At 40.2% G+C, this 24,858-nt stretch overlaps 1 protein-coding gene across 1 annotated transcript in view; it reads left to right on the top strand.

Annotated features, from left to right (window-relative positions):
* STAT4 (signal transducer and activator of transcription 4) overlaps nt 1–24,858 on the top strand; it is a 130,886-nt gene that overhangs the window by 73,231 nt on the left and 32,797 nt on the right. The window contains exons 4-13 of the mRNA XM_004701500.3: nt 1,995–2,087; nt 5,086–5,164; nt 8,198–8,283; nt 9,015–9,166; nt 10,988–11,146; nt 11,815–11,907; nt 14,930–14,989; nt 15,283–15,300; nt 15,385–15,478; nt 18,107–18,151. Of these exons, the coding sequence (XP_004701557.1) occupies nt 1,995–2,087; nt 5,086–5,164; nt 8,198–8,283; nt 9,015–9,166; nt 10,988–11,146; nt 11,815–11,907; nt 14,930–14,989; nt 15,283–15,300; nt 15,385–15,478; nt 18,107–18,151 (879 nt within the window). The remainder of the gene's footprint in view (nt 1–1,994; nt 2,088–5,085; nt 5,165–8,197; nt 8,284–9,014; nt 9,167–10,987; nt 11,147–11,814; nt 11,908–14,929; nt 14,990–15,282; nt 15,301–15,384; nt 15,479–18,106; nt 18,152–24,858) is intronic.

The raw sequence follows: 24,858 nt of genomic DNA, 5'->3' as shown, positions 1-24,858 counted from the left end.
TAGTTCAAGGACTGTTTGTTGGCCTTTAAGAGTGATTTCCGGTCAAGTCTGCTGGGGTGCCATGTCCTGACCCCAAAGTCTATTTTTGATATTCCCTGGGGTCCTCATTGCTCTGTTCCCCTTGCTGTTCTGTTCCACACCCTTAGTGTTTTGTCTCGGTGTGGTGGGATCAGATCGGGTGGAATTCCAACACTGTGTCTCCAGTATTGTCCCCTGTAGGGCTATGGGTCAGTGAGGGATGTCGTGTCTCATAGTGGGGCCGGCTATGTGGTCTTCTCTGTGGATTGGCTGCTCTGAGCAGGTATATCGTCCTCCAGGCCTGGTGGGCCAAGATGTGCTCTACTCTCTCTTCCTCCCCCTATATTTGCTCCCGTGTGTTCTGATCAGACATGTCCCTCTCCCGGAGCTTCAGTGCTGTCCTCTGAAGTAAATTCTTCTGCGGGGAGGGGCAGCTGTCCACATAGTTGGGATGGGGGCCCGCCCCTCAGACCTCTCATTGGTTCCCTGCTTCCTGCCGGTGTGTTGCATTCGCATCTTGGAGCACCGAAGTTACCCATATTTTCACAACAGTCAAAAAGAAGAAATGTGGCCTGGGAAATCTGGTTAGCCTTTCTGTGTAAATCCACAGCCATTGAGTCAATTCCGACTCCAATACTATACAAGAAGCCTCTATTATTATCCCGTCTATCTAATGCCATTGTTTTGTTTGGGCCTTTTTAAAAAAATTTTTTTAAAGGCACTGCAACAAGACCAAGACAAGTGTATTACTGAGAGAACTTACCTACAACTGTCCACTGAGCACAAAGACTTTTTAAAAATGTCTTGTATGAACTGGAACTTAGTTGTAATACTTTTAGTCTTACCCTTGTATATACATATATCTTAGTAAATTTTCTTAAGGACACAAGATGAGTATGGAGACTTCTTATAAAGTTCTGGAGTCCTGGTAGTGTAGTGGCTTACATGTTAGGATGCTAACTATAAGATCACCAGTTCAAAACCATTAACCACTTGGTGGGAGAAAGATGAGTCCTTTCACTCCCATAAAGATTTATAGCCTCAGAAACCCACAGGGCCAGTTATGCTCTGTCCTATAGAGTTGATGTGAGTTGTAATCAACTTGATGGCAGTGAGTCTTGTTTAGTTTTATTATGAAGCAGTGTTAAGAAAATCAAAAACTGCATTGGTGAGAAAAAGGCCAGGAAAATTTCACCAAGAAATTTCCCCATCATGGCAAAAAGCACTTGCTCACTCTCAAGGGTGCTAAAGACTGAACTATCAACACTCCTTTGGGAAACCTTATCCATCCAGCCTGATCATGCCCCTTTAGTCTGCTTATTGTTAAGTAAACTCAAAGGCTATTTAAAATAAATACAATTCGAATCCCTTGGGAATACCGAAACTGCTGATTTGCTGTGCTGCAGATCAAAGAGTACAAAATCCTTTGGGGGAAGAATTAGATGGAATCACTGCTCTCAGAAGTATATTATCCTAGCTGGAGGATATGCCAAGGGTTGGAGTTTGATTTTTTTGTTTAATAAAGATTTCCATAATTTAGTGCCAGTAATTTTACTTACTTGCGTGCATGCACACTTGAGCACACATACACGCACATGAACACAGGCTATTGAGATAATGCAATATCGTTTCTGTAATCCACTCTATCCTTGAACAATTTAACTTGTGACCTTATAACCACAAGGTCTATGATTCAAACCCACTAACCACTCCATAGAGAAAGATGAGGCTGTCTGCTCCCATAAAGATTTGCAGTCTCAGAGAAGTCCCATGGGGCGAAATTAGTCTGAATTGACTTGCTGACAGAAGGTGTGGTTTGTGCATATGTCTTTCAATATCCTTCTGCTCCATGATTTGTAATGGCTGTAGCGTTTTCCTATCATATTGATCCCAGTGTCCGTTGAATGTAATTCTTATGTTCATTATAAGCCAGTTTCATCAACATCAATGAATTTTCAAAGCATTCTTTTTTCCAGGGACCCCTGGAGAAATCCTTACAAAGTTCTTCGGTTTCTGAAAGACAGAGGAATGTGGAGCACAAAGTGGCTGCCATTAAAAACAGTGTTCAGGTGAGTGAGCTCAGAGACAACCTGGGACAGCTTGCTAGTGTGCTCAGACAGCGACCTGTGCAGCTTCCTCCAGTGCTGCCAAATTCGTGTGTGCTGAAACCCGAGGGCACTTTGTTGGTAGGAGAACTGGCCCTCAGACAGTACATTAGAGAAGAAGCTTTGTGGGAAGGCTTGGTTTGTAACGATGATTTCCATTTCTTTGATATAAGACTATTCAGTTATTTATTTCTTCTTCAACAAATTTTTGGTTACTTTTGATTTTTCAAGGAATCCATCCATTTCATCTAATTCATATTTTACTAGTATAAAATTATTTATCTATCCCTTCATTGCTATTTTAATTTCCATAGAATCTGTAGGGATCCCGCCCTTCACATTCATTATGGATCATCTGTATTTGCTCACCTTTTCTTGGTCAGTCTGGCTAGGTGTCTATGCGTTTCATTAGCTTACAGAGAATCTCTTAAATGAAGCTGCATTTTCTCCATTTTGAATCTAAAATCAAATGCTTAATTTACTTTCTAAAATTTACGTAACATTCAAATCCCTTGTAAAAGTCATAAATTACTTAAAATAAATAGACAAGGTGTTTAAAGATAAACTGCCCCTGACCCTGTCTGATCGGATAGAGGTTTTAAATAATGGTATTTGTGCATTTACTTCAGACCTCTGATTAGTGACTCTCCAACACAAGCAAGGCAGGCATGGTAAAGTCTCTGTTTATGCTGTAGCTAGAAAGAATTGGGCTCTCAGAAGGTGAACTGTCTGTGCAAATAAGATTAAAGCCAAGCACATTATGGGCTCTGCTGTGTTCAAGTCAGGAAATGACTCCTTGATCCTAGTGAGACGGCACATTAGTCAAGGACGCAGATGGGTTTCGCATCCAGCACAGCATCGTTTGTCAATCTTGTGGAGTCTGGTGTAGCAGAAACCCACCTTTAGGAGTCCAACCAGATCCTTGTCAGGTGTGTGCACCTGCCCCACAGCTGCTATCCAATAGTTCTCCAGAGAATGGCCTCTGCGGGTTACATGGTGTTGCAAAAAGCCAGACCCCCTTGCCTCAAAGAGCCTTGATTGTGACACAGGTCATACCCCAGACCTCCCTGAGCTGAAACTGAAGCTAGACACCCACTTTCCTTTCCCACTTCCTCTGCTCACGTCTTTTCTCCTAAAAGCCAATAAATCATGTATATGTGACCCCTGACCTGAGCTTTGATTCCGAACCATATATACATTGCAAAAACAGAGCTTAATGATCAATGAACTTCGCTGCTTACACCGTAGCCTCAGTTGTTCTGTGACATGTGGCACTTCCGTACACATTTTCAGAACGTCTTGAGAGCTTGTGACGGTTTACTGCGGCTGCTTTTGCACTGTGAAATTGCTGATACAATCTGAAAGCCTTTTAATTACTGACTGCTACTGGTTTTTCAGGGTATGGCAGTTTTAATATTATGCTTTTCATTAGAAGATTCTGCAAGATGTCATCTTTTAGCTTTTAATTAATTTTGAGATAAAGAAATGAAATCCCTTTCTCCTTCTGCTTTAAAAATAGTTTTCATTACACATGCAGATGCTGTCTGCCTTTTAGGATTGCACAGCCTCCGAAGGTGTCTGCTCTTGTGCAACTTCTCATTGAAAGGAAATGCTTCAAGTGGGATTGTGGTGTGGTGAAAAGAAATCGAGACGTGTTTGAAATTTAGCTCAAGGATTTCCTAATTTGGAATCTGTGGTGGAAATGCTAGGAGAAAGTATATGTTTCCTTTGGGGAGATTTCCTGTACTAAGCAGGTAGTAGAAAGTATGATTTTCTAAAAAGAAAGGGAAGCAGGCTGAAGTCTAGGAATTCATGGTCCAACTTTGGTTATGGACACGTGGGGGTCACTGCCCGTAGGCCGGAAGTCCACACCAAACTCCATTACTGAGAAGCTATGTGATGGTGGGCGAGGAAGAAACTAATCATTACATGCATGTACTTCACATCTTTGTTTGCCTTTCCTCATATGTGAAAGAGAGGACCTCCATCACAAGATTGCCACGAGGATTAAACAAGATCATAGATAAAAAGGCTTTTGCTAAAAATGTGCCCCTTAAACCGGTGAGAGCAGTAGAATCCATAACTTCACGGGACTTCCTTGTTTTTCTAGGTCTGGCAAGTTTTCTGCTTCTGTTAAGGTTCAGTCGATCACTTTTCTGTCATTCCTTTTAGTGGAAAATATTCTCGTTTTCCTTCGCTGACAGGGTCTCCTTCTCACGTAGGTTCTGGCTCTCAAGAGTGCTGTTGTGTCTAAGCGGGGAAAAAATTACTAAATTTAGAGAGACTAAATTCTTGATTCCAACTCACAGTGACTTTATAGGATCGCGTAGAACTGCCCCCGGAGTGTGTCTAAGCCTGTAACCTTCACAGAAACAATCAGATCTTCTCGTATTGAGCAGTTGGTGGGTTTGAAGTACTAACCTTTCGTCAACCTGCGCTACCAGCACTCTTGAAATAGTCTGGTAAAGTCTCAAAGAAGCAGAGCACACGGAGGAAACATAGATATTTTTCTTCTTCTAAGAAATAAAGAGGATCAATATTTGATTGGCATTTTCATAAAGTGCAGATCAGAATGGTGGCATTGGGCTAAAAGTGATAGATAGTGCATTAATACATATGATGGGACTACTGAAGAGTTCTAAGATGGGAACTATAGATATTTATCCTCAGATAAAACAAGATCATATTAGTAGAATCATTTGGAACTATTGGGAAATGAGCGCTACGACAAAATACTTCCAAACAGACAGGAGAAGAATACACTTGGAAGAGTAAACTCAATCTAGTTCTTCCAGCATTATCTATTTAACTTTCCTTGGAATTCGCTCTTCAGAGACGGGGAGTCAGCAACCTTTGGCTGCTAGTGATCCTGATGTATCAGACAGTGTGCTTTGAAATACTTATAAGGTTGTTTCATTGGCCTGCCCACTGTAACTCAGAGTATGTTTTCTTTTATAAAAAGATGACAGAACAAGACACCAAATACTTAGACGACCTGCAAGATGAATTTGACTACAGGTATAAAACAATTCAGACAATGGGTAAGTTTTTCTTTTGCCCTTAATTCTACACAGTGAAAACTATGATGTGTCTGTGGTTTCTTCTTTACTGACAGAATAATTTTGGTAGGTGGGTCTTTTTAATTAAAGAAGAGGAGTCTTTGTTTTGCACCTCCCACTTGCACTTAGTCTGTAATCTTTTTCACTGTGTGCTTGTCTCTTTCCACAAAAATATATTTTCTCCATTGATACAAAGGTAAATTGTAGACCTCAGGAAATATCATCCCTAAATCCATCAGCATGCATTTCCAAAAAAAAAAAATCAGAATATCTTCCTATACAATCAAAATAGCATTATCACAAGTAACAAAAGTAATAACATTTTAAATATTTTGTTTTTTAGAGTTTTGTTGTTGCTGTTGCTTGTTTGTTTATAATACCAACATGGGACTGTCTGCTCCTATAAAGAGTTACAGCCTCAGAAGCTCGGTAGAGCGGTTCCACTCTGTCCTGTAAAGTCCCTATAATTCAGAATCCAATAGATGAGATGGATTTTTTGTTTGTTTAAGGCCATCAGGAAATCACTACTAATATCTTCCCTATGTGTGTTTCCATAATATATTTGTTCAGATGATAAAGTCAAAATGTGCTTCATTTAAAAAATTTAGAAGAGAGAAAAAGATGCATTAAAAATAAAGATTACAAAAGACACTATCCATAGATAAGTACTATCAAAATGTTAGTGTATTTATTTTGTTTCTAGTTTTTCCTCTGTGGGGACATATATAATATATATTCATACACATAGATGTAGGTATAGGTGTAGAGGTAGACATACACAGATATATATAGCTAAAAACATGAAAAGAAATACAAGATCTAAGATTTACAAATAATAATGGATTGATAGCTTAAAGCGAATTACGATAAGAGGGCAATCGGCAAATTTTAAATTAGATCTAAATTAGTAAATAGGATTGTATCAATATTAATTCACTGTTTTTGATCATTATACTGTGTTTATATAAAGTAACATTAGGGGAAACTTGATCAAGTGTGCATAGGATAATGTACTTAAAGTTTTTTTAATTCTAAAATCATTTCAAAATAACTTAAAATAGATCAGTTATAAACCATTCATTTACAGAATTATCTTTAACTATTGAAGTATTAGCTTAAAATATAACCTGGAGGGGCATGGAGTATTAAAGGAATGTGAGGAAATGTGTTCACCTGGCATAGGTGGAGAGTGCGGTGTTCTATTTGTATTCTTCTGGAAGTGCCATGCTGTCTTTATCTCCGTAAGTGTCATTCGGAAATGTTCATGATTATCTAGATAACTTGTCTTCAGAAGAAACAGCACAAAAAGAGGTTTGATCAGATCACTAAAGGGGTATGTCCCTTTAAAGATGTAAAACAATGATCAGTTTAATCAAACATTACAGTTCACTAAAGGCAATCTCATACCAAGTTTTATATATGAATTGCCAATTTTCAGGATTACAGCTTAACAAAATACACTAACCAGAAAAAATACTTTTAAATTATTAGGATTTGGGTCACGTTATAATTTTCAGTTATCTGTGTACATTATAAAGATAAATGGTCACACTATCACCTCAGTCAATGTGCATTTCTTTGTTCCATCCTGTTATAAGTGAAATGAGAACCAGAAACCAAACACTGCCACGGAGTTCATGCTGACCCATAGGGACCCTGCTGTGGGTTTCTAAGACTGCAACCATTTACAGGAGTAGAAAGCTCAGTCTTTCTCCCACAGAACTGCTGGTGGTTTCGAACTCCTGACCATGCGAATTACAGCATGTAACCGCGACACCACCAGAAGGAGATACAAAGAAATTAAGTCTTACTGATAAAGACTGAAAAGTCGTAGTTAATGAAATTTCTTTTTCTCAGCCAGCAGTTTTCTTCTTAAAAAACATTGTTGAGCAGTGTGCTATTGCGTGGATATAGCACATTTTGCTTATCCATTTATTAATTGATGGATTCACTGAGAGATGGATATTTGCTTATAGGAGGCCTGGTGGTGTAGTAGAAAAGCACTGAGCTGCTAACCACAGGTCACCAATTCAAACTCACCATGTTGTTCTACCCGAGAAAGACTTAGCTTACAGTTACAACGTCTCAGGAGCTCCCCGGGGCCGTTCTGCCCAGCCCTATGGTGTGGCCATGAGGCAGAAGGGACTGGAGGACAGAGAGTTGGGTATGTTTCAAGTAGAAGAATAAACTTCCTGGATCATATGGCAAAAGTGGTTTCAGTGGGTTTTTTCCCCTCAAGATTTACTTTTCATTTTTTTATTGTAAAGTGGACGAAGGGCTACAGAGCCGATCATCAGTTTACATTGAGCAATTCATATACATTTTTCATATATCATGTCATTCATGGCACCCTCCTCAATGCACTATCTCTGTTTCCGTTCCTTTCCTCACCCTTCTGAACTTTGTTCTTGGGTGAAAGTTGCCCTTTTGGTCTCAAATAGTTGATTATTCTAAGGAGTGCACGCATCCTTAGTGTCCTTGTGCCCTTTCTAGGCTTGTCTGTTGTTTGGCTGAACATTGAGCCGTGTACATGAGATCAGTTGAAAGCCTGAGAGATGACTAAGGGTCCTTGTCCTGGGGATGCTACCAGTCCCTGTCAGACCAAGGAGCCTGGTCTGTATTGTTTGATGATTTGAGTTTTGTTCCACATTTTCTCCCACTATTTCCAAGACCGTCTAATATGATCCCTTTTAGAGCAGTTGGTGGTGGTATCTGGACACTGTCATCCATAATCTTCTGCAAACCAGGCATTCATAAATTAAGGTTTGATACCATTCCCTCCTATGCATTCGTATTTTATTGTTTATGATCCTCGGATCACACAGGCTGACGTGGTTCTTCCATGTGGATTTAGGTGACACCTCACTGGTTGTAAGACAGGCCTTTAAGATACCAGACACGATTCTTTCTCATAGCCAGGCATCATCTGGTTTCTTCATCACACTTTGCTATATAAACCCCATGTCTTCAGTGGGTCTCTTCATGAGCGCAAGCTTGATGTCTTTTCCATTGCAGATCAGGGCGACAAGAACAGTGTCCTGCTGAATCAGGAAGTTTTGACTTTGCAAGAAATGCTTAACAGCCTTGACTTTAAGAGAAAGGTTAGTGAAGAATTTTTTTAAATCATTTTATTGGGGGCTTGTACAATTCTTATCACAATCCATACATACATCCATTGTGTCAAGCACATAGTACATTTGTTGCCATCATCATTCTCAAAACATCTGCCTTCTACTTGAGCCCTTAATATTGGCTGCTCATTTTCCCCCTCCCTCCCCCATCTCCCCTCCCTTAGTGAAGAATTTTAATTGACATTGTGCCTATTATTTTACTTTTTCCATAACCCTACTCCTCCAGAAATTAATCACACATGTGGATTGTGTCAATTCCATTGACTCTAAATGACTACATAAAATACTACAGTGTTTTTTAAAGAGGACTGCTATGCTTTGCATGCCTCCAAAACCCAAAATAAATCCTGTAAAAGTAATGTACCAGAGTTCAAAATTAGTAACTGTATAAACATATTAATAGAAATGCATATTAAAATTATAATTTTTTAACTTATGGTTTCATGAATTACAACATTCAGCATTATTGTCACAGGAGTTACAAATTTAACATATTTATACCGAAAGCTATTCCAAACATGTCAACATGTGTTATTTTTTTTTTCCTTGGGACTTCTCTATGTAAATAATTCATTGAAAACATAATGCAATGGCAATTTGGCCAAGCCCTTATTCCCCAACTCAGATCATGTTACAGGTTGAATTATGAGTTGGTGACCATTGTTCATGAAAGTCTTTTCAACAATCACCATTTCTTCCAGGAAACCCTCAGAAAGATGACGCAGATAGTGAACGAAACGGACTTGTTAATGAGCAGCATGCTAACAGAAGAACTACAAGACTGGAAGAGGCGGCAGCAAATCGCCTGCATTGGCGGTCCACTCCACAACGGGCTCGACCAGCTGCAAAACTGGTAAACAGATCGGCGTGAGATTCTGGTGAAAACCACAGGAAGTACACAACTTCAGTGGCAGGCAGGGAAGTGCCGGCTCAGCCTGGACGCTCAGCTATTTAGCTGACTGATGTTTACTAGCAGCTGGGATCTCGATCGTTGAAAATGAGTAGATGATATTGTGCAAGTGCTCTTAATTTTTATTCCTTTCAGGAAAAAGAAGCATATAGAGCGTGCATAAGAATAGCTTCATTTTCACATATCAGGGATCAACCTGAAAAGACTCAAACTGAATTTTAAGCCAGCAGTACATTTTCTTTAAGGACATGAAGGAGCAGTGGCTTCAAAAGCCTGAAGAATGACATTGCAATGTTTAGCTGTGAATTTGTTAAGCACTGGTTTTATGCGCTCAATATAGTCAGTGATTTACATTTAAAACTAATGAACACTCTCAAAAAAAAAGATGTTAACAATGCAACATCCTCTGTATATGTACAATACGTGCATTTGAGGTAGACACATAGGACTATTCTTGGCATTAGGAGCTAAAAATATTGATAGGGGTTTTCCTGGTAAGTATAAAATAAAATCATGAAAGGAAAAACAAAAAAAGAAAATAGAATGAAAACAGAAATGTTCAGTTGAAGTCCAAAGTTGTTTTCCAAGAGTAGAAGTCAGTACAGTGGAAAGACGTAGCATTTGGGCAGTTTCACCAAGAGCTCTACCTTGCCAGACCTACTTCTCAAAAGAACCAAGGGATTGAGTTCATCTGAACGCCTAGGGGTTTTCCTTGGTGAGAGATTTTGATTCTCTGACCTCTCTGTACGGTGTTATTATAAAAACAAGACAAGCTGCAAAGGTGGTAATAAAGCACTTAGTGAGTAATGGTGTCCATGCTAACACTTAGCATCCAGTTGACCTTGGACCCCTGTCCACAATGTCAGATGCAGAGATGCTGTCAAGGCCAGATGGACTTTGCATCCTGATGAGACTTTATGTCTCTTCAGCAGGTGGAGGCTCCCGTTGTCCATTTCCATTTCCCTTTTCCTTGGATTCTTAACTAAGACTACCACGCAGAGAATAAAGTAGATAAGTAGCAACCAGGGCTGAGCATTTCTAAACATACCCTCGCCAGAGTAAGTCATTAAAAAAAAGAGCATTTCTAAACATACCCTCGCCAGAGCAAGTCATTAAAAAAAAGAGCATTTCTAAACATACCCTCGCCAGAGCAAGTCATTAAGAAAAAATGTTGTACTGATACATCAGACATAAAAATATATGGATTTGGGGCAGGGACTGTTTCCTATTGTGTTGGTTTTTTTTTCAGTGTTCTTACACATAGCATTTTTCATATCATGAATTGACAGTTTTAAATTTGTTCCTTCTTTGTCCTTTAGTGAGTGCCATATCATTCATGTATATGTGTCTACATATACAAATATACATAAACACACATATATAACAGAATTTTACACAAAGAATAATTAAACAAAAATAATTTGGTTCCAAATGTTGACAAAACTTCATAAATGATCTCTTGTCTAAAACTGAAGCTACAAATAAAACATTAATATTTGAGGGGCTTCAAAAAGTTTGTAGAAAAACAAAATTAAAAACTAATGGACATTTCCCATGAACTTTTTGAAGCCCCCTCAAATAGCATGAATATTTTTTAAAAAGGCAGGTTCTGAAACTAAAAATGAAGGGCCACCCCAATCTTAAATGGAATGTGGTCCTTGGTAACTACTTGATAATGTAACACTTGTTCAATATGGTCAACGGTTAAAAGGGTTGATGGCTTAGTGGGAAACCTCTCTCCCATCTTCACTTGTGGCTCAATAGCTTTACACTGTTGGCGGAAAGCCTTTTCCAACTCAGAAGGCAACTGGAGAAACTCGAGGAGCAATCCACCAAAATGACCTACGAAGGTGATCCCATCCCCATACAAAGAGCACACCTGCTCGAGAGAGTCACCTTCTTGATCTACAATCTTTTCAAGAAGTAAGTGAAATCTTATCAATTCAAATGCCTCTAGGGATCCTCTGTCCTGCAGAAGCAGGACACCCTTCTTGGGGCTGTGTTGAGGGGCAGGCGTGGGCAGAAGGGTTTAACAATGAGCCTTCAGGTAAAATGAAGAGAGTTCCAGAGTCCAGAAACTGCATTTCTACTCTTGCTTACGTGTTCATCAGCAAGTCTCCCAAAAACTGGCTTAATTTTCCAAGGGCTAAGTCACATTATCCCCCTCCACTTCAGTTTTCACATTTTAGAAGGAAAGAGTTGCTTCGTAAAAAAAATAAACAAGAAATAAAACATCTCTAAAGAGGCCCCCAAAAGTCTATACCAGATACCCTAGTATTTAATTCAAGAATGGCATGAATTAAACTTTCTACTTTATCTTTGGTGTGATAAGAATGAACGGGGGCTTTTATTCTTGACCCACAGAATTATTGACTGCTATTACTGAGGAACAAATATTAAAAATTCCCCATGTTATGGTAACTACTTATGAGGCAATGTTAAAGGCTAGAGCTTAATACTGGGGTTTAAACCTGTTCTATGTGGAGAAAATGCAGATTTTATGAGAGGACAGCACCCTATTCCTCTGTGGTTTCAGTCTGTCGTTATATTCAGCGTTTTTGAACGATGTGCTTTATTTCCTTTTACTCTAGCTCTTTTGTGGTTGAACGACAGCCGTGCATGCCCACCCACCCACAGAGGCCAATGGTACTCAAAACCCTCATTCAATTCACTGTAAAGCTAAGGTAGGCCAAACGCAGCCTATGGCTCCATGTGTTGAAGCTACAACCGCCACCTTGTCCAGGCTGGTTTCTCTCGGTGTCCTGCAATTTACCCACTCTGTCGAATACCTCCTTGTACTGAGCATTGAAGTGTATATAGTAAACAACAAACAATTAGAGTCAATTCCAACTTGTAGGGGCCCTATGTGTGTCGGAGCAAATCGTGTCCCACTGGGTTTCCAATGGCCGTGTTTGTAAGCAGATCACCAGGCCTTTCTTCTGAGGGACTTCTGGGTGGACTTTGTGTTAACAGCTGAATGCCTGTCAGAGCCAACCTTGGTTTCCAAGGCAGGGTAGTTACCTCCAGAAACTGTATACTAAGGACTCTTCTTCTCAAGAGCATGACAAGAGAGCTGGAGGACAATATAGATTAGTATGAAATTGAGCAGGATGGGATTACTGGCCGGAAAGCTGACTTGTGGGGAAACAGAGAGGCGGAAAAGGCTTTATGGCTCATGTGTGAGAAGAGCCGTGCTTGCAGCACAGAGAGGGGCAGGGAGGAGGATTGTAAGGCAGTAAGGCAAGAGAAGTAAAGGTTCCTGGATCTGTTTTGTGATGCAATTGAGCGGGATGATAGGCTTGAGAAAATAAATTGGGGACAGATTATGGAAGGCCTTGAATATCCTATCCAGGAAATGCAGTGCCACATTCTTTCCCTGTGTCGACCTCAGAGCTGGCTGCTGGGTTTTCCAACCAAACTTTCAACACCACAATTGCCAGTGTATCTTAATGTAAAGACACAGACTTTGGTGTCACTGTTCATGTGCTTTATCTGTGTATTTGCATGAGCTTTCCCCAGGTCACTTGAACTTTCCTGTCTATGAGCGCGCCCTGCGGACACTTCAGAGAGTTTGAGTTCTAGATTTCAGAAATGTCCATCATGCCGCAAGTACTAACACCTAAACCTTTAAATTCCCAATCACTTAGTCACCTGATCACATCCACCAAAAGATGTGGGATGATCCCAAGGGAAAGAGTTTCTTAGGGGTCCCTGATCGTGTCGCACTATTGGAACTTCATTTTAAAAAGGAAGGCGTGTGTCTTCAGGGTGCATTTCAAAATCCTTAACTAAAATTCCGTTTGTGTCAATGTTAAACCGAGATTTAAGGACCTAAACCAAAAGGCAGACGTAGGTTCCCACTTAGAGTGTGTTCTTTTCGAAAGGCGTTTATTCTTATTCCTCTGGTGCTCTGTAACCCAGAGGACAATCACAGTAAAGGGAAATGTGATGAAGAGGCCGAGGGCATCTGGTTTTCCCTTGAGACGGGTCCGGGGAGTCTGAGACGCTCTCTGGGTCAAAAAGGAACGGGAGTGGGAATTATGCAGAGTGGAAGAAGTCCCCGAACCCGCACCAACTTGCTTGTTTGAACTGGTGTCACAGGAATAAATGGTTCGTCCCTGGTTTGGGGGCTCTACCCTCCTCTTCCACTGACTGTAGGACCTCAATCTCTCTCTATCCTGCCACCCAATGTCTTGATATACAGTCCTGTACTTTGTACTCGAGCTTAAAGGGAAGGGGTGATGTAGGACACCACTGTTATTCATTCACATGTCTCCATCTTTCAGACCCTCCCTAGAGTCGGACAGAAAGTAAGGCAGAAGGAGAAAGCAGCTTGCCTTTTTTTCATACGCCCGTCCTTCTTTCTAACCTCCCATTACTAACAATGATGGCACGCTTATCCTGTTCCAAAGCCAAAACCAGTGCCACGTCCGGAACGTTTGAGGAGCCTCCACTGTATTCTACTCACTCTTGTTAGTTATATAGATGGTCTATTATTAGCTTTCTCTAATTCTGGACATTTGCTTCCCACCACATTCTCTGTGTTCCATTTATTTAGCTATATCCACCCTTGTCCCTCCTCCATCTTCACTTCTCTGTAATCCCCAGTACCTAGGGGTACTTACCAGGAGCTCAGTGCTGTGAATGAGTGAGATCTGAGATGAATGTGAGAGGAAGTTAGTGAGGGAGGAGGGAGTTAGGGAGCATCTCTGAAACTGGACAACATCCAGAGAGCACATCAGAGGACGCGTCTCTGAGGAATGGGGAAAGCCAAAGACTAAAGGAGAGACTGACACCAGAAGGAATGAAAAGAATTGCTTTTATGAACTTCATTCACTTTTTGTTTAACATTAGGATGTTTTAAATTATGACCACTTTTTCTGTGGCTTAAATATAGCATGTTTAAAGAAGATTACAAGTGCATTTGAACTGGGATTTTACATGTTCTAGCAGAGGTATAATCTTTCTCAGAATTTTCTTCATAGAACACTTAACATTAAAATAGTTCATTTTACTAAGCTTCCATATTATTTTTCCACTACATTTAGCCAAGATTTGGATTTTAGCCAAAATGCACAGTGAATTTTGGAGGTTCAAACCTACCAGCTCCTTTGAGGGGGAAAGATGAGGCTATCTTGCCAGTGTGAAGATTTACAGCTTGAGAAACAACGTAGTGCATATTGACTCCGAATCGAGTTAATGGTAGTGGGTTGAATAGTGTATTATCTGGCATACATCAAATTTCCCACATTTGGAAACACTTTTCAAGTGTTTGTAAAGACTCATACTAAGCGGTGTCGATGCATTCATAACATGACAAACTAAACAGGAATTGTCCAGTTTTAAAACACACTAGTAAACAAATGCAAGAGCCCAGGTAGTGGAGTGGGTTCTGCTTTGGGCTGCTAACTGCAAAGTCAGCAATCCAACTCCACCAGCTGCTCCACTGAAGAAAAACGAGGCTGTCTGCTCCTATAAAAACATCCATTCTTAGAAACCCAGCGAGGCGATTCTATCTGTCCCAAAGGGCTGCTGTGAGTCAGAGTCAACTAGATGGAGGTGTGGTGGGTTTTAACAATAAAATGTGGATCCTGTAAATTGGACTTGTTGCCATATGACATAAATATAATAAAATACTTAAGTACAAAAAGTACCTATTAACACTTTAAATTTGACCTTTGATTCTTTATTAATGTTTCCTTCCAGACTACTAATAAAGTTGACAGAGCTAAACTATCAGGTAAAAGTTAAAGCATCAATCGACAAGTAAGTTTCTAATTTAATTTTTAAATGTGAAAGTTTTAAATGTTTTTGATGAATTGCTCTAATTTATAGAAATACTTTAACTATATAGTTTATTTTTAATATTGCATATCAATATATCACAAATATTTGACTCTAAAATGTAAGTATTTACCAGAACTCCAATGAGGACTTACTAAAAAATTTTACTATAAAGATCTCAAGTGAAATTTTATGGAGCATCTTGTAAAGTGCGATAGAATGTTTTTGCTGGATCTATTAAATAGCTCATTTCAAGAATCTTCTTGGTTTTACAGGAATGTTTCAACTCTAAGGTAAGACTTTGTGGACATTTATTTGCTGTTCTCAAAAATATATTTTATCTAGAGCCATGTAAATAGCTACGATTTCCTCTCTAGTAACCGAAGATTTGTTCTTTGTGGAACTCATGTCAAAGCTATGTCCATTGAAGAATCTTCTAATGGGAGTCTGTCAGTGGAATTCCGACATCTGGTGAGTTTAGACACACACTTTAATTTTTTTTCTAAATCAGATGCATCTTTATTAATAAAAACTTGCTGTCATTGAGTCAATGCTACCTCATGGTGATTATCCTGTGGGTTTCTGAAACGGTAACTGTTTGTGCAAGTACAAAGCCCAGTCTTTCTCCAAAGAGGTGCTCTAGTTTAGAACTCCTGACCATGCAGATCACAGCCCAATGCAGAACCACTACACCACCTTAATAGCCCTTATAATTTCCTTCTTTATATTTTCCTTATCCTTTTCTTCTTTATAGACTCTTATGTGAGATTAAAGTCCATACTGATAGACAAAGCATGACATCAAGGAATAATTAAAATAATACAAAGAGCACTGAACTTGATATCAGAAAGTCTGAGTTCCTAACAGTGGTGAGGTCAGTTATACACCAATTACTGTGGAGTCTGTTCAACTCATGGCGCCCCCCCTCCCCCCATGTGTGTCAGAGAAGAAATGAGCATCAAGAGTGTTTTCAATGAGTCCTGTTTTCGGAGTGTCAGACCTCTCTTCTCAAATGCCTCCGGGTGGACACAAAACCTCTGCCACCTCTTGGTTACCAGCCATGCACATTAACCAGTGTACCACCGAGGAACTCTAGAATGAAGAAGTACCTCAGTTACATCAATGTCTTTATACCGATGACAGAGATTCTCATTTTATAACGGATAGGCATTCCTGGTCTCAGTTTTAAATCTCCCCAAGAAGTAACATCTCATAAAAATGTATCCTGCTCAAAGCACTTCCACTTGAAGAGGGTCACTGGGAAAACATGCTGTCCCCGGTGTGGCTGCCACAGTCACGTTTGCCTTAGCATGTCCCCAAGGCTTCTGACCCAGCCCCGTCCTGTTGCTTCTTGTTCTTACCACTTCCTCTTAACCTACAGTCCCCTCCCTGCTGCTTTTTAATGCTTTCATTCTTAGATTCTCTAAGACCCAACTGCTTTTCTTGCCAGAAACAACGTCCTCTGGTTTATTAACATCAGAAATGTTACCTGAGTTCGGTCAACCTATCTTCAAAAGAGAAAATCTAGGTTAGCAGACAGCTACCTGCAAATATACATTGATTTAAAGCCAAATGCTGCTTTTCGTTTGGGGTTTGGGTTTTGCTTGGTCTTCAGTTTTGAGGAGTACATTTCTGCGTAATAATCTCTCTCCTCTGTGAGGCTCCTAAGTAAGTAAGCGGTATTGAGGAGTCCTGCATTCCACATGCTCGCGATCGGGACTTCCCAGGAGGCTGGATCCTAACCCCATAGAACCTCCAATAACGGGCAACAAGTCAAGTAGCAAGAGGCTCTTCACTTAAAGAAAACTGCCTCACCAAACAGTCACGCGGAACACAGAGGATAAGGAGCACACCCTAAAATGCTGAGTTCTTAATCCAGCAGGTGTAATGGATAAAACAGAGCCTTCGTGTTCATTGTTCTTCTAGTTACAAAACTATTCGAAGATATATTATCTTTTAAAGATTAACTTTATCAGACAATCAGAGAAGCAATTTTTTTCAAGCTCACAGAAAAGTTCCATTATTATTTTCATTTTTCTATGAGCTTTTTGAAGTACCGTGTGTGCGCATGCGTGTGTATGTGTGTCTGTGTGTGTGTACATAAGGAGCCCTGGTGGTACTACTGGATAAACACTGGACTGCTAACTGCAAGTCAGCAGTTCAAACTCACAAGCTGCTCTATAGGAGAAAGATGGTCTTGTGTGCTCCCTTAAAGCTGTACAGCGTGGGAAACTCTATATAGGGCTGCAAGGAGTTGCAATGGACTAGATCACTGTGGCTTGAGAGTCATAGGGGGCTCTTTCAGTCCATACATGTGACTCCGAAGTAAAATGGGAAAAAATTAAAGGATATTATTCAGATAATAATGATCTCATTTGTTTTTAAAAGCATATTTATGGCTCTCAAATAATTTTAAATTGTTGTGAGGGACAGGATTGACTCCCCTGTATCGAACGTTTGCCAACTCCTGGATTAGAGGCTAGTAGGTTTGCTTTGGGTATGTATCGCATACATATGCACAGATATATACTGTTTTTAGAAGTAGAATCAGATTGTATACATGTTATAATTTGTTTTCTGCTCCCCCCACACACACTCTGTAATCTATATTGTGATGTGTGTGTGGTCAATAAGTTGTATTCGACTATAAGACGTAGCTTAATGAGGCACATGATAGGCTACCCCACAGTTAGTTTTGCTCATCATCTGTGCTAGCCTTGGTTTCACAGGGATTGCACACCATAATCCACAGCTTAGCTCAGACGGTGCTTTTCAAGCATGGTGGAGAATAGAACAGATTTTAAAAGATCCCAGATGGCTTCCTCTTTCAAACTATTGGCTGGAAAATATAGCCTTAATGGATGCTAGCTTGCTCCCTTATCTCAATGAAAGTTTCTAAAGTGACATCCCATGAGTTAAGACAGAAAGCTCCTTTCTGTTAAACCTGGGCAACTATTTCAAATCTCGATGAGTTAGATATCTCTGGGTCACTGTTCTAGAAGTCTGAATCGTGGCCAAAAAAATCACAATAGGTACAACTGCTTGATATTTAGCTGATAATGCTTCTCCATTGTAACACTCCTCTCTTCTTTTACAAAGCAACCGAAGGAAATGAAGTCCAGTGCTGGAAGCAAAGGAAATGAGGTAGGAAACATTTTCTCCCAGAGAAATTTTCTAAGAAAAATTTCTATCATATCTTATTTGTCTGATGTTCTTAATTTACCCATTTTAAAGTAAAATGAAATTTGTTTTTCTGATTACAAAAATAAAGCTTGATAATGAAAGACAATGTGGGAAAATTAAAATAAGGGGAAGTAAAATGTGCACATAATAGATTTTCAAAAGAAAATGACTATCCGATGGGGCCCAAGATGGCGGCATAGCTGTCTGCCTCACGCTGAAGTGTGTAGTCTGATTGTGTGCCCCTCACACAAAGACTGGAAAAACAAGGGAGTGGTGTACAGGCAACAACTACAGAACACTCAGCATCAAATAGAAGCCCAAGGAACCAACCGAGTGTCCAGTGGAAAGGGAGATTGCGTTTAACAGACGACAAAGGAATTATGGATCTGCCCAGGGAGCCAGATGAAGACAAGGCAAACAGTGCTCCCAGCTAACGTACCCGTCATTTTATGCTGCCATTTGGGAGCACCCCCAACTCAGCAACAGCTACGTGCACTTACTGTACGTACAGCACCTCTTCAGTCCCATAAGCTAGAGGCTCAAAGCATCGGGATGACCCCACATCTTTTGTCTGCATGTGCCCACAAACTGGTGGGCTCCATTACTGCCTCACCCCCTGCACTGAGGAACCATGGCCTAGAGGCATGTAATTGCTCCCCTGCTCAGTTACCCTGCCAGCAACTCACGCACAAGTAATGTCCCCACTTCCTCTACCAGTCACCCACTCCAGAGATCTACAAATTGGTTGTGCTGCTGATCCACCCGATTGCCTGTGTTAGGGTTCTACAGACAGTTGGTACATGATCCTCCACACAGCCTCCCTGCAGGGGCCTTTGGACTATTGGTGTCCACTAGTCTGCACCAGCAATGCATGAGGAGGGGCACCCTTTCTCTGTCTAGCCACCCACCCTGGGAACCCACAGATGGTGCCCTTTCTTCTACCCGACCACCCACACCATACTGGGGACTCATTGACCAGTGGCACACCTTTCCTCTTATGGACTTGGGTTGCATCGTTCAAGTACTCACAGACTGCCTGCACCTCCCAGTGCACAGTCTCCTGTGCTGGTTAGACTGAAACCAGAGACTCATGCAGGCTCTAACCACCCGCATACCTCTCCACTCTACTGGGAGCAGTGGGACTAGTTCCAGCACCGCCAACCCAGTTACCATGGACTCAAATATCTATACCAAATGGCAAGCAGGAGATCCTAGTGCCCACATCTAACATCCATACCTGGTGGCAACAGAGCACATTCCAAACTCAAACAGTTCCTGCAGGCTATCTGCACTTCCATCGAAACCACTTGATACCCCATCAACTACTGAGTTGTCAAGTCTTCCGCACGCTGTAGGTATATCCCATCCAGTTGAGCCACAAATCTCCCAAAATCAAGAAGGAAAATAAATCAGTAAACACAAAACCAACAATAAAGGAAATGAGGAGAAAAGCCATAAACAAAAATAAGTCAGCACAGAACAAAGAAACTGTCAACACCGCACACATAAAAGCATAACAAAATGACAGCAGCAAATTCATACATATTGATAATTACACTGAATGTAAATGGTTTATGTGCATCAGTGAAAAGACAGAGTGGGAGAAAGTATTTTTTAAATGACCCATCGATATGCTGCCTACAAGAGAAACACTTTAAACACAAGATGTAAAAAAGTTAAAATTATACACTGGGAAAAAAATCAAATAAATAGTAACAAAAAGGAGCAGGAACGGCAATAATAATCAATGATAAAACAGACTTTTACAAAATGGATTGAAAGGTTCAATCCACGTAGAAGACATGCCTTAATATTTACACACCCAATGGTAAAGCTCCGAAACACATGAAACGAATGCTGACAGCACTGAAAAGAGAGATCGCTCTACAACCGTATTAGGAGACCTTAGCACTTCACTTCTGATGATAGGCAACACAAGAAGGAAGCTCCAGGAAGACACCACGCCATCGAGTTCATTGTAATTCACGGTCAGCCATTAGGACAGAGGAGAAATTCTGCACAGGGTTTCCAAGGCTGGAAGTCTTCACAGAAACAGCCTGCCACATTTTTCTCCTGCAGAATTGGCTAGTGGGTTTGAACTGCCAACCTTGCAGTTAGCAGCCCCAAATGTAACCCATTTATGCCATTGGGCTTCTCAACAAAGATACTAAAACAAAACAACAACAAAATGTATTGCCACTGAGCCAGTAAGACTCTTAGTGATCCCATAGGACAGAGTAGAACTGGCCCTGTGGGTTTCTGAGACTGTAACTCTTCTTTTTTTTTCATTGTAAAAAGGCACCAGGGGGATTTCTTTGTAATGTATGTTTTGTCTTTTCCCCCAATATATCATTGAGGACAAGAGTCATTCTTTTTTTTAATAGATATACAATTTACATATATTTAATCATATTGTGGTTTAGTCATATTAAAAAGAGCTGGATAATCATCACTATGATCAATTTTTGAACATTTTCTTCTTTCTTATACTCATTATTAGCTCCTCATTTCCTCCCAAACTTCCCTGCCATAACCCCAAGAAACTATTGATACAGTTACTTTCCCTCCAGATTTACCTATCTTGGACGTCATAGGCAGGAAAACATAACAGCAGCAACAAAAAACCACACACACACAAACAAAAACAAAACAACAACAGGATACAACAAAGAAAAGCCTTAATCAAAAAGAAAGCAGAAAATATTAAAAACTAGCATAAATTTCATATGAGTCAAAAAGGAGAACAAATAAGAAGGTATTAAATTTTAATCTCCTACCTGTGCATTCCGTCACTTCCCCATGCCCTCGGCTGACAGCAAGGCTATTCATCGGCCTGGTCAATGGTCAAAGGGGATTTATTGGAGATTAATCCAGCGGAGACCCTAAAAATGGATTTTGGGATTTCACTGTTGTCCACAGCCTTCTGCAAACTGAGTGCTTAGAATTTAAGGTCTAATAGTGTTTTCTCCTTCTGTCTTGGATTTGATAATTTACAGTCCTTGGGTGACACAAACTGGTGTGCTTCTTCCACGTACAGTAGGCTATCACATCACTTAGACGGCTGCCTGTTTGCAGACAAGCCTTGAAGAGCCCAGATACTATTCTTTCTGTCAGACAGGCACCATCTGATTTTTTCACCACACCCATATCTTCAATGATCTCTTCATGAGGGCAAATATTGAGTGTTGTTCAATGGGAACTTGGTTTTCTGTGTAAACTTTCACCTAAAACACAACGAAATATATATTTTTAAAAGAAAACAAAATGACCATCAATGTTTTGGCACACAACAAAACTTTCCAGTCCTTTCTCTGGATATATGTTACTCTAAAACTACATGATACACATAATTTCATGTCATAACTAGTTGTTCTTATATTATGGCTAAGATTAAGTGCAAGATCAAAATTCATTCATCTATCTCTGGTTTATATATATCCTTGACTCTCTTTAAGAAACATCCTTATCATTTTATTGGGGAACATTATAAATCATCCTCATGTATTTTATTGATATCATTTTGTTTAGCAAATGATATAGAATTTAAAATACTATTGATAAAAGAAAAGTATATATTTATAGGATAGCTTTTTAGACTAAAACACATGGATTGTTAACTCATACAGATTGAAAACTAGTGACCGGACACTATTTACTCAAACATAAAGGTTGGTAATAGGGCAAAACTGCCAATAGCACTCATTCATGAAGGCAGAGCTGTGTGCTGGACTAAGATATCAGAGACTATAACTCTTGGCAGCAGTTTGAAAGCCTCATCTTTCTCCTACAGAGTAGCTGGTGGTTTCGAACTGCTGACTTGCATCCCAAAGTTAACCTACTGCCACCAAGGCTAAGACAAAAATACAGAAGTTCTAAATGCAATCACCCAACTTCATAAACACACACCGAGCACTTCATTGAACAACTGCACAGTGCACATTCTTCTCCAACACAATACAGCCACAATGCAAGCCTCAGCAAGTGGGCAAAGAACCAAATACAAAGCATTGCCTCAAATTACACCACCATTGGCAAACCAAACAGCAAAAGAGAATGATAGGAATCAAAGGATCAAAGTGGAAACCAGTCTACAGGACTAACAGCCCACCAGAACTCCACTCTTCAAATCTAAATCCGTCAAATCTGGACTGGAAAAGCTAGATGGAACCCAGGGACACTATAGAAGGCTTAGATAGAAGAGAGGAAAAGTATAGCACATACTTCAAACTTCTTAGAAAGGCTCGGCCTGGTCTGAAAGAGATCAGAAGTCTTGGGATTCCAAGACTTTGGACATGAAATGGAAGATATCTCTTTGAGTCATCCTTCTCCCAAATAATAGATTGGCTTACAAAATAAACTATTACTCATGAGTAGTGTGTTCCCTCAGATAATAAACCATATGAGACTACACAAAGGTAAGAAGGCAAAGAAGGCAAGGCAAGCTAGACGAATGGAAACAGAACAAACAATGGAAACCCTGACAGCTGACACTGTAAATTTATCAGCAATGTCAAGGAGCAATTTTTAAAATCATTTTATTGGGGGCCCTTATAACATTCCATACATCAATTGTATCAAGCATATTTGTACATATGTTGCCATCATCAATTTCTAAACATTTACTTTCTAATTGTACCCTTGGTATCAGCTCCTCTTTTTTCCCTCCTTCCCCCCACCCTCCCACCCTTATGACCCCTTGATAAATTATAAATTATTATTTTCATACCTTACACCAACCCATGTCTCCCTCCACCCACGTTTCTGCTGTTCATCCCCCTGGGATTTGGGGTGGGGTATGCATCAATCACTGCAGTCAGTTCCACCTTCCTCCCCTCGTCTCTCACCTTCACCCTACCCTCCTGGTATTGCTACTCTCATTTCTGTTCCTGAGGGGTTTATCTGACCTGGATTTTTCGTGTGTCATGAGCTATCATCTGTACCAGTGTACATGCTCTGGTCTAGCCAGAACTGTAAGGCAGGCCTGGGGCCATGATAGTGGGGGGTGAGAAAGCCTCAAAGAACTAGAAGAATATTGTGATCCTCTGTGAGAGGATGGTCTATTGTCTACAGATGGGTTTTGGGTCTCTGCTCCGAGCCCCCTCATTCTCAAAAATATGTTTTTGTTGTTGTTTTGAATCTTCTGGTGTCTGTTAGCTAATTCCATCAACACCTCATGATCACACAGACTGTGTGCTTTCTTCCATGTGGGCATGTTGCTTCTCTGCTAGATGGCCACTTGTTTAACTTCAAGCCTTTAAGACCCCCAAACACAATATCCTTTCATAGCTGGGAACCATCAGCTTTCTTCACCACATTTGCTTATGCACTTGCTTTGTCTTCAGTGATTGGGGGGAAGAGGGAGATCACAGAATGCCAGGTTGTTAGAACAAAGTATTCCTATGTTGAGGAAGAGCTTGAACAGAGGCCCAAAGTCCATCCACTTCCATAATGTATTGCCACAAAAACATATATACATAGGCCAATATCTCAATTTTTATGAATTAATATATTTATATAAGTACACACCTATATTTATATCTGTATCCATAGCTTTGCTTCCTAGATCTTTCCTCTGTTTGGTAAGGTACAATTTGTATAAAAATTGTTAAAAGAAAACCTGGTTTGTTGTGTAAACTTTCACCTAAAACACAGTGAAATATAATTTGTCTAAAAGAAAACAAAATGATCATCAACATTTGGCACACAACACAATCTTCTAGTCCTTTCCCTGGTTATATATTACCCTAAAATTATGTGATACAGATGTTTTGGAATTTCTTTAGTGCTACACAATTGAAAATCACTAAATTTTCCTCACACAGGGTAAGACTTGAAAAAATATGAGAAAATAAAATGGGAAAACAACTTTATTTCTGATAGCAATGACCCCTTGCTTATATTTAAGGTTTTTATTGCACAGTATGAATTGATTTTTGAAAACAAACTGAAGCAGGCCTAGTGCTTGCGTTTGAGTCAGTAAATGATAAACCAGTGACTATCAATTTGACTCTGATTCCTGATGACCCGGTGTTTGTGTTTCCAACAGTGAAACAGAGCTCCAGGTTTTTCTCCCAGCTACCTCTGAGTGGACTTGACCTTTCAGATCACAACTAAGCAGTTAACTATTGACACCATTTAAGAGCTAGATAACTCAAACAAACACACAAAAAACAACCCTCAAACTCACTGCCGTAGTGTCAATGCCAACTCATCGTGACTCTGCAGGACAGTGTAGAACTGCCCCTGTGAGTTTCCGACTCACACTGTGCCCAGGGTCACTTACAGGATGCTATAACTCTTCATGAGAGTACTAAGCCTCACCTTCCTCCCAAGGAGCAGCTGGTGGTTTGAAATGGTGGACCTTGAAGATTGCAGCCCAACATGCAACTACTGCGCCACCTAGAGACAAGTCCTGGATTGGAAGTGGTCTGGGAGATTATCTATAGATTACGCCAGACATTTATTCTTTCCTTACATTTTGGAATTAGAAGGCCTAGGTTTGAATCCATGCTTTGAGAATGTGTTTCTTAGCAAATGATCTGCCCCAGAATTACTGCATTTTTCCTGTCGAAGAGATAGATAACTCTCTGCCTGCTCAGAGTTGTTAAGTGTAGATGACCCATCTCTTCTTGTGTGCTTGAATGTATTCAATCCTGTAGTCAAATGTA

The sequence above is a fragment of the Echinops telfairi genome, unplaced genomic scaffold (assembly GCF_000313985.2).
Source record: "Echinops telfairi isolate 266 unplaced genomic scaffold, ASM31398v2 ScPeMD7_3;HRSCAF=10, whole genome shotgun sequence".
Lineage (NCBI taxonomy): Eukaryota > Metazoa > Chordata > Mammalia > Afrosoricida > Tenrecidae > Echinops > Echinops telfairi.
Note: the sequence above shows the minus strand (reverse complement) of the source record. Positions and strands in the feature narration are given on the sequence as shown.